Genomic DNA, 10,551 nt, shown 5'->3' on the forward strand with positions numbered 1-10,551 from the left:
CTACATAAATGACTGTCTGGCGTGCCTCAGCAGTGCCGTGACACCCAGACGCCGGGATTTAAACGACAGCAGAAGAGGCAGTTTTAACATTTCATAGAAAAGTTGCCAAAAGAGCACGTTTTGAGAATGGCAAACGGTATGATGCTTTACTGGGGCTCCGGCAGCGCTCCATGCTGGCGAGTGATGTTGGTTTTGCGGGAGAAAGGCCTGGAGTACAAGGACAAGATGGTGTCGTTTGAGAAGAAGGAGCATAAGAGTGAGGAAATCTTGCAGATCAACCCTCGTGGGCAGGTTGGTATGTTAAAAAGTAACCCGGGATGGGGAGTGAATATCTCTTATGTCGGCTTCTGGAAAGTTCTAATTCATATATCGAAGTACATGTATATAGCTAGGCCTACGTGTATATAGTACATAGTCCCAGTAGTCCACAATAAACAAGCATAGTAACTTGATTTCAATATTTCGAACTTAATTAAGATAGCTTAAGGACAAATGTTAATTAAAGTGATAGTAGAAATATTGATATTGTTGAAATTGAACTTTGTAGTTTATGTTGTCTTCAAAAGTTGGTTGAGTTTTGCTGAGATCATACTGCAAAATCGGATCCATACTGTTTTCACTTTCGTTTTTGTTTACAGATTACAAAGTTTTGTTGGGGGATATGTCTTTTAACCTCTTTGTTAATTATTAAAAGACTACTTTAGCATAGTTGCAGAATGTAACAAATCGATCAGCACGAAGTGTTTGGGGAATTACGGGATATAACTGCTTCTACATGTAATGGGTCGGATCGACGGTAAGCCACATTTAGCACATCTTCACCTGTGCATTAAGTCTTCCCTAGCGTAAATTAACTGAGTGGTCCCCATAATCAGTTAACCTGTTCTGAGCATCGCCAAACCAAAAATGATCACTAGGGAAGATCTAATGTGCGTGTAAAGATGCGGTTAATGTGGCTTACTGCCGATCCGCCACATTAGAAGCAGTTATTCCCTGTAACTCTCCCAACATTCCACGGTTAAATTTAGCACAGAATGATTCCTTGATTATGATATTAAGGAATTGGAAAGTAGTGACATTTAGACATTACCTAATTGTGTGAAGGATATGTTAACATTTTGATATTTCAGCTGCCTGCCTTTAAACATGGGAACATTATTATCAACGAGTCCATGGCCATATGTGAATATCTGGAGGTTTGTATATGTACATTTCCTTCCGATAAAATTAGTCTACGTCATCATTTAAAGTACCATATGCCACATATTCTTAATAACCAAACTTGTTTTGATGCTGAGATGAAGACTTTTGAAATATAATTCCCTATAAATCTGTGAGTAATTTAAGCTGTTTATGGGACATATTGTTGACGGCGAAAAAATTGTGCTGCTATTTTAAATGTCAACTACATAAAGTTGAACCTTCCAGATGAAGTACGGACATGTATTGGGCTTTGAGTGGACAGTCAAAAGGTTTTGTTTTGGACAATCCAAAAGTTCCATTTATCTGAGTTCTCCCTTCGACCATCAACCACAGATACTTAAATCCTGTCCGTAAGCCATATATATGCCATATACCAGCCTCTTACATATATAAGAAGTAAAGGTATGAAATGACTTTCAACTGGCACAATGCAATAGCTGTGAAATTCAAGAAACCGTAAGTATTTCCAAATCAGTTGTATTCTGTCCCAGTGACACTTATGTGCTAATTGAGCCTATAGCAGATCTGTTGTATTATTATTTATTCGACTTTACAAGGGAGATAGTACCGTACAAGGGAGATAACCCATAGGGGTAAATTTTTTATAGAGTAAGATGGTACTTGGACATCACCAATGTCTTATCGGCTCATTTAGCACATATAAGTGGCACTGGGATAAAATACAATTGATTTGGAAATACTAATGGCGGATTCGAGCAGATAATATCTCCAGGTATGGAAACGAGTAGAAAGGTTGGAGGTTGAAGGCATTATTTCTTAATGTCGGAGACATTGCATGATGCGAGTCGAAAGTCATTTCATACCTTTACATATGACATATACGGACTGGTTTTGAGCACCTGTGCATCAACTCACTCAAATTGCTATATTTAGAAACATGGCTGAAGTTTGACTTTTTTGACTGGGTTACCTCCCCTTGTAGTGAAAATGCCAGATGTCCAGTGAACTTCAATTGTCAGACTTGGCATTGTTTTGTAATTATGCAGCCTACCTTGTATAACAGTTCTGCTGTACAGATCGAAGGGTACTTTATAGTACATGTACATATATTAATATAAGGTAAGGTTGTATTTGGTTTACTTGACTTACAATTCGCTTTCAGTCTGTAATATTGTTGCCACGAAAGAAGGTTGCATTGTGGGAATCTTTGTGCCATGGTACCTCATTTGCGTGCTATCTCATAGGGCAGAAAGTTTAGACCAGTGACAGACTTCCCCTTCTAATAATTGACCCAGCACTGTGTTTTGGGACACCTGTTGAAATCATTCGGATTTTAAGGGGTTCACGCAGGTACTTCTGGGACAGTTGTTGTTTTCATTCAGATTATTATTAGTTATTTGATTTTGTGTGCCACCTACAGCCTAGACCGTTTGACCGATTTTTTTCCATTTCTTTGTAACTTCTTGAGATATTGTCAAAAAACTAATATTTCACTGACCTGTAGCTCGAGAACTATGGGAACTACAAATGTGAAAGAGCCTAAGGCATGCTCTTTCCACAGCTTACCAATGAATTTGAGCTGCGATCAGTTGTTTTCTCACTAGAAGCAGTTAAGTGACAACACTGTTTTTTGTTACAAATAGATGTTAATCCTATTGCTTTAACATGGAGTTAAATGGGAACTGGACTAGGTTTGTGGTATTTGATTTAATGTTTTCTGCTGCACTGTTTGTGATTTCCCAAAAGGGTAGTGGGATTACATACAGCTATGCTGTCTTCTGTTTGATAGCGTAGAAAGTGAAACTGCTTTGCATTTCTAGTTATTATTGTTTTTTTTTGCCTTTTCTTGAAAGCTTAAGGAGCTGTACAAGGAAAAGTTTTGTTGTTGGATTGCATGTTGAAATTTGTTGATTTTAGGAACAATGTTACGAGGCAGATTTTGGCTGTTTTGGGTTAAGTTTGGTCTTGTGACATGGCAGCCATCTTGGATTTTGATCAAAACCTTTAAAAATCTTCTTCACAAGAATCAACGAAAGGATTCTTTTGACATTTGAGGTACTTGTAGAGAGTAAAAGTGTCCAATTTTGAGAATGTTTTCATGTATTCTGCTGCATTTGGCAACACTGATTTCGGTTTATGCTTTCTGATTTTGCCTATCTTTATAACTTTTTGAGATATGGTCAAAAAACTTTTTAAAACTTTTTAAACTTTCAAAACATAGTTTTGAGAACTAAAAGCTAGAAATGGGAAACTTGCACCAAATTGTAGCTCAAGACATGTAGTTTCTGCTGATGACCATGGATTTGAGCTATGATCAATAGTTTTCTCGCTAGGAATGTTCAAATGACACCATCCTACTTCACAAATAGAAATGTAAGCCTGTGCATTTAACGTAGACTTCAGAAGCAACTGTATTACTATAAATGTGCTGCAGGTAACTTGCCACATAGGTCTGCCGTCTGTCACTCAAACCGAGAAATGAACAACTCTCCCCCCTCTCCACAGCTATCAATGGTTAATTTTGAATGTTTGCACGTAAACCAGCCCTGTTGCAATGCATCTTGGGTAATTCTTAACAATCCCGATGACATTCCGCCCAAACCCTGTGCTATCACTAATATAAGTCTAAAGCCATGGCCAAATATACCAACAATTTCTATCCACAGATGTACCTTGAGTCATGACTAGCCCCCAAAAATGTAACTCTTATTAGGGCAAATTCAACTGTTAAAGAAGTATTTCCTTTTCCAGTTTCTTCTCAGGTCTGGACAGGCTTTAGGATGCCGCACAGAAAAGTAACTACAAAACCATATGCCATGGCTTTGGACTGGAGATCTTTCTTAAACAAAGCAACACTCAACACTGCTTATCCCTTCTAACTATTTAGACCAAAATTTCATATCTTTATAGTCTCTGAACATTTCCTGTCAGCTACATGAACTCTGTCCTCGACTGTCGTCAAACCTGACCTGAGCCCCGGGAAACCAGATGGGACATGAGACACCATATGTTGAGTGACCTAAAACATACATAATTCACCAGGTGTGGTGATCGCAAAGGCTTAATACAGGCAAGACGTTGTGGTGGCCTTCAGCACTTTGAACACATTGTTTATTATGTCTCATAGTGTGGGGTCCAGGCAAAGTTGATTATTTTTCTTTTTTGTCTGGCTTTTTCTCCATGTTGTCTATTTTTGTAAATACTGTTACAGTTTGTACATGCAACTTGAATTTGTTGAATTGTCCATTGTCCATGTTTTTCGGCAATTAAATGGAGCTATTCGTCGTCTTGTGTTAGCAAGGTTTGCCAAAGCTTAATATTTTCTGATCGTGGCATATTAGTTTATCTCATTATTTTCATAGTGTTTTCTTACTTGACATTCAATTGAGCCTTGATGGCCACCGGTATCACTGTAAGGAATGTAACAGCTTTAATTCTTGTGATCAAGATTTTTCGGAAAACACAGGCCCGAGCTGTTTAGTTAGGAGTCAGATGCAGTTTATTTTTGTATTTAGATGAACCAACTCAAAAATCCTGAATTTCTTTCTGCAATATGTCTTTTTGAACCAGTGACTTGAGCTTCAACTAATGCATAATTCTGGTGGAAGTGCCAAAACTATTGAGATCAAATACTGAGGTGTACTTGGGACAAATTCTGCTGTTCACCTGCTGGGTCGACCTAAAGACAGACAGACCAGAAGACATGTTTTAAGAGGGGTTAGCTACATATATATCACCAAGGATTCAGGCGGATTACAAAAGAGCACTACACAAGCCATTTTTCTTTGGCTGACTCCTGGATCTAATTTGATACTTAGTTCTTAATACTCTCACAGGCTACATCTTTATTTTTTGTTCTTGCTGCCACAGGCTACTTTTAAGGGACAGGGCTCAACTCTCATCCCTGACTCTCCAGAGGAGCGAGGCTTGGTGCTGCAGAGAGCCTTCGAGGTAGGGGTTTGCCTCAGATTTCTCATAGCCAGTACTGCATCATTTATCTGAAAGATTAATACAGAACTCAGAGCACGAATCATATATATCATATATGATCATATATATGGCAGTGTTTTTTTTTTTGCCTCACAAAAGCATTTTGAGGGAGCATCTGTAGTTGTTACTTTGTGCATCCATGCATCCATCAAAAGTACGAATTGTATGTTGAAAGCATAACTCGGAAGTCTTGGTAAGAACAGTTTTTATTATTGGCTACAATGTACTTGTACATAGGGATGGAACATTCAGCATTCATCCAACACTAGCAGCGTTTTGTTGAAGTCCAGCTCATGCTGACTTCCTCTCCAGCCGTACGTGGGAAGGTCTGGCAGCAACCTGCAGATGGTTGTGGGTTTCCATCCATCATAATGCTGGTTGCTGTCATGTTAGTTAAATATTCTTGAGTGCGGTGTAAAACACCAATCAAACAAGTAAAGAACAGTGTTTTGCATTACATGATGCATGTTTCCATTGCCTTACTGCGACCATTTGCCGACAGCAATATACATGTATGTCTGACATTGATGTTTGCTGACTTGTTGCAGGCACTAAACGTCCATACTAACTGCATAGCAGAGGTGGTGTTGTACCACTGGAGAACCAAAGAAGAGGACAAAAAAGAGGTAGGGATGGAAAAGTGTGAAACTTTGCAGGCTTGTCAGGAAAACATTCAGGTGTTTCCAGAGTTGGAGATTATTGTGGCAGTGGAAATTACCTCCCTGTCCCGTTCTGTTTTTTGAGCAAAGTGAATCTTTGACCACTGTAGCTATTTATGTACATTTATAAATGTGCATTAGGGATGCAGTTAACACAAGTTAAAAAAGGCCCAAGAACATAAATATGGGTTGACCATCAACGTGCACAAAACTTTTTTAAAGATACGAGCAGGAAACATTGAATTCATGTATTCCAGGGAAGAAAAACTATGAGAAAACAAGTGAAGGTATTGTTGGACATCGGTGTGTAGAACAGGTGATTTCTTTTAATTTAAAAATACACAGGTGTGTAAAATTTTATTTATTTATTTGATTCATGTTTTACACCATACTGAAGAATATGTCACTTAATTATATGATGACAGCCAGCATTTTTGTGGGAGGAAATTGGGCAGAGAAGACCCACGGCCATTCCCAGGTTGCTGGCAGACCTCATTCTAACAAGTTTTAATGGATGCTCATATAAATCTGATGTTTCTGGAAATTCTTTGCTTTTTGTACCATTTGTGAGAAAAAAACTAATTTAAAGTATTTCAGTATTTTCTGTGGTCTAACTTCTATTTGAGGCACAAAATGTTTTTTTTTATCACACTTGAGGCAAATCGCTGTGATTGGGATGTCATGTTTTGAACCTACAGATAGGCCGCAAAATAATGTGTGGGGTTTTTTATTTAATCTTATCAGGAGGATATCAGAAAGAGAGAGGAAGCTTTCAGAAAAGAGGTGCAGCTGTGGGAGGGCTACTTTGTAAAGGTATGTATTCATGGACTAGTAGTTCTCTTGATTTCACAAATGTAGTGCTGTAAAAAAGGGTTTTTATAGTAAACACTGTAACTGATTAGCACCTGTATATATAAAAATCCCATGGAATACCATTTATGTTATTTGGAATAAAGCGGTTGGGTCACTGGACAAAGATCTGGTCAAGTGGGTGGAAACTTGTGAAACCTTTTACAATTATGTGGTGATGCCTCGTCTTAAGATAAGGTTAAGACACATATTATCCAGATAAAATATATTCATCATCACAAAAAGAGTTGTTGTGGAGACAGGACTTCATTGGTTTTTAATGCAGCTTTAGGGTTATCCTTAATACTCAATTTCAATACAATACAGTATGGTATGTTGGTCCATGAAGGTTGGTAAGCTGTTCGGAATAGACCTGAAATGTTTCATAGAACATGGTTGGTAGGAAATTTACAGAGGTTTCAAAGGTTTGGAGAAATCAGGCTAATTGACTTATCTTATCGTGTCCTGTTAAGTTTAGGAACATGCATGCAAGCTTGCTCCATACATCAGATATAAATTCTCTTAATGTCATTTATTACAGATGGGTGACAAATCATTTGTTGCTGGGAAAACATTCTCCATGGCTGACTGTGTCTTTTTCCCACTGTTCGCCTTCCTGGTGCGGATGGGCCTGGACTTGAAGCGCTATCCTCAGCTGGCGAAATACTACAACATGGTCTCAGAAAGACCCTCAGTTAAATCAACATGGCCACCACATTGGAAGGATTCAGAAAACAAGACGATGCTTCAGAACATCTAAAATAAGTCCTGTATGTCATTTAACCTCTCCACATCCACTACCTTGGCACCAATCTAACATACATGTATATCCAGCCTATGGAAAGTCGTTCCTGCCTATAATAATTCAGGTCCAAGCTGTGTAGTTCATTATTCATTCTTGCCTTAATTGCAATAAAGATATTTGATCAAACTAAATATGTAGTAGAGCATAATAGTCAAGCGCAGCACAGTGACTTAGGAGCCTCTCCCTAAAGCATCTGCTGTCTTCGTCTCAACTTGTTCATGGGGAGGTCCACCAGCAAGCTGGGGATGGTTGTGGTTTTCCGCTGACCACAATCATATAAGTGAAATATAATTACAGCTTCGAATGATGAGATGCAATAAACAAACATAGTCTAAAAACCACATGTTAGCCAATATGCTCTGGCAGGGATGGATCTTGGCTGACTGAACATGAATAGTAATGAACCATCACATTATTCAGAGTTTAAAAGCCTGGACATTTCGAGTAACTTTTCCAGACCTGAAAAGGTAGGGGTTTTGTGCTCAAAGCTATTTTAAGAACAGCAGAAGCAACCGGAGTTTGGTGACATTCTCTGGAGAAATTTGTTTCCAATTTCGATAAACTTCCTGGATGCACTTTGTTTGTGTATGCTGAAGTTCAGCTGTTAAGATCTGAAAATGAGTCGGTCTTGCATGACTTTCACGTCTCTGTAAAAACTAGTTGTTGGTATTGCAAAATGATCAGAAAAAATTGGGACTGCTACAAGATAGTAAAGACGTCTCCTGCCATTTGTCAGATTGTTTGAGGAACTTAACATTCTGTTAGATTCTTTGATTTTCGGAACAGTCTCAACAGGATGAGAAGTACAAGCATGTACATGTATATCAGGGTTATTACAGGGCCTTGAAAACTTTGGTAAAGACTGGAATTTGAAAGTTACTTTTCCAGATCTTTTAAAATTTGGGAAAAATTCTGAAAATCAGGGGTTTTTGTCCTTCAGCTTGGAAAACCTTTCAAATTGAGACTACAAATTTACTGGAAAATGTGAATTTCCACCTAGGAAAAGCTTAGAAATTTGAAATTTTCAAAGCGTACGAAGCCTGGTATACATGTATGTATTGAATGGAGAGGAGTCAAGTGCGTGCCTTGAATGTGAACTGTGAAGATGGATCAAGGACGGCACTCTTTTCTCATATTTTGCCAGCTCCATGTCATTCCTGGAGTGGCAATAGCGACAACACAACTAATTTTTAACCATCATAAAATAATCACTTATATACACGCAGTGCAGACTGTTTACTTAAATAACTGGTTTGAATCACATCCATGTTGTGAGTACATGTATATTAAAGTTGAATGAAAACACTAAACAAAAGATGTCTTGGTGTTTTTTTTCATACAGTCTGTTCTGGAAATACCGTAGTTGTCGACAAAGCCTTCAACAATGAAGGCAGGTGATCAAATCCAGCACCATCCGTGTTGATTACAGAGTTCTTTGTGGCTTTCTCAGCAGACCTTGTTCATTTCTTATTGACCCAAATTACTTAGAATAAAGCTGACTGCACCTTTGTGTACTTTTGACGAGAATGTTGAAGTGAACATAAAGTCAGTCACTAAAGTGGAATTAATCAATAAAGTAATATTCCAGAAATGTTCTAAAAATATTTTTAAAATTCTACATCGCTTGTTACCAAAACAAATAGCAAACAATCATCAGTCCTTAGCCTCTCAAATGCCGTAATTCTGATGATGCCATTTTGCAATGTTATGGCTATCTAGAGTGACGTCACAAAACCTAGGCGCTCTACCGTACCATTGGTATAAACAATAAGAAAATACAAAGAATATATCCAACCAAAGAGTATCAGCTCTGTTCTATGTTAAAAGGGCCTATGTTTCTTTCAGCTTGGTGCTCAGTCTGGGCGATGTTCGTGGACACAAGCGTCGTGCTATAGCTGTCCCGCTCGCTCTCGTCCCACATGAGTGTTGGCTAGCTGGCTGTGCCGACATCAGGGAATTCACTGAGCAAGCATGACCTTGACTGATAACAGACCCTTTCATTCAGATTTTGGGAGCATATCTTGGTAATAAATCTGACTTTGCTAAGAAAAAATAATGCAAAGTCACAACGTTTTTCTTCAAGCAATGACAGTCCTGCACTGTGACACGGGCAGCCGTTCTCAGTTCCCTGCTCCTAAATGTGTGGTTCAAAATGCATCAAGTTAACACTTGAACTAAACGTAAAATCCAACTGATTGCATCGATATCTGTCTATCCACAATACCTGTCTATCCACAATACGAAACACACAATACGACAATCAAGACCCGACGTGACTGGCAATTATCACGTAACGCTTTCAGCACTAACGATTAGCTGAGTTCATCAGCGCATGGCTACTTGCAGTGAATTGCCAGTCATTGCAATGTCCCAAGTGCTGAACTTAATCTTCTCGGCTTTCTGAAACTTTTCTAGAATGTTTTACACATTTTTCTTTCTAATATATTCTTTCCTATGTACTGGTATTGATAGTGGCAGACTTTTTGTTCACTTGAAAGTTATTTGATTTGCTACCGGCCCCGATAGCACAGTTGGTAGAGCTTCGCTTAGGGAGCGGTAGATCCAGTGTCAGTCCTGGGTCGAGTGACACCTAAGACTTTAAAAGAGGAAGTTGTAACTTCCTCGCGCGGCGTTCAGCATGAAGGGTATAGTGCAACAACTGGTTGACCCGTATCCGTATAATGGCTCGGGCGGGGCGGCTTATTTGCCTTCGGTAAGTCGTCTCCGTGAAGCAGCACTAGATAAAAGAGCAGTGGAAATCCCTCCTGCAACAAGGTGGCACATTACATGTACCCTAAGGATTCCTTTGTTGTCATATGACTGAAAAATTGTTAAGTATTACGTGAAACCCCAAGTACTCACACAGAGAACTTTTCACGACACATAGGGATTCTGATTTATGGATGAAAGAAACTGGAATAATATAATGCCTTTACCAAGTACAAGTACCTGAAAATCTTGTGACTTTTAGCTGCATGAGGATTGCAGCATGCAATTTTCTTAGTGGGGTTGGAGGTGACGTGACCACCCTTTCGCGTCAAACAAAATGGTCGCCCAATGTCACAGCATTGTGGAAAAGGTCAC

General features: G+C 38.8%; 1 protein-coding gene across 1 annotated transcript; it reads left to right on the forward strand.

Moving 5' to 3' along the window:
- LOC135475000 (glutathione S-transferase A-like) lies at window positions 1-8,768 on the forward strand. The gene is made up of 6 exons (XM_064754724.1): window positions 1-291; window positions 1,131-1,196; window positions 5,035-5,115; window positions 5,703-5,780; window positions 6,558-6,626; window positions 7,204-8,768. Exons 1-6 carry the CDS (start codon window positions 127-129, stop codon window positions 7,420-7,422), a joined length of 678 nt encoding a protein of 225 aa, XP_064610794.1. The 5' UTR covers window positions 1-126; the 3' UTR covers window positions 7,423-8,768.
- Window positions 8,769-10,551: the final 1,783 nt, after the last annotated feature.

The sequence above is a fragment of the Liolophura sinensis genome, chromosome 9, assembly GCF_032854445.1.
Source record: "Liolophura sinensis isolate JHLJ2023 chromosome 9, CUHK_Ljap_v2, whole genome shotgun sequence".
In the NCBI taxonomy this organism is placed as follows: Eukaryota; Metazoa; Mollusca; class Polyplacophora; order Chitonida; family Chitonidae; genus Liolophura; species Liolophura sinensis.

What these genes read in the sequence shown, in the direction of transcription:
- LOC135475000 (XM_064754724.1), top strand. Translation starts at nt 127, where the DNA reads ATGGCAAACGGTATGATGCTTTACTGGGGCTCCGGCAGCGCTCCATGC. An exon ending in CCATATGTGAATATCTGGAG is followed by an intron (nt 1,197 to 5,034) that starts GTTTGTATATGT and finishes TTGCTGCCACAG; the next exon opens with GCTACTTTTAAGGGACAGGG. An exon ending in TGCTGCAGAGAGCCTTCGAG is followed by an intron (nt 5,116 to 5,702) that starts GTAGGGGTTTGC and finishes GACTTGTTGCAG; the next exon opens with GCACTAAACGTCCATACTAA.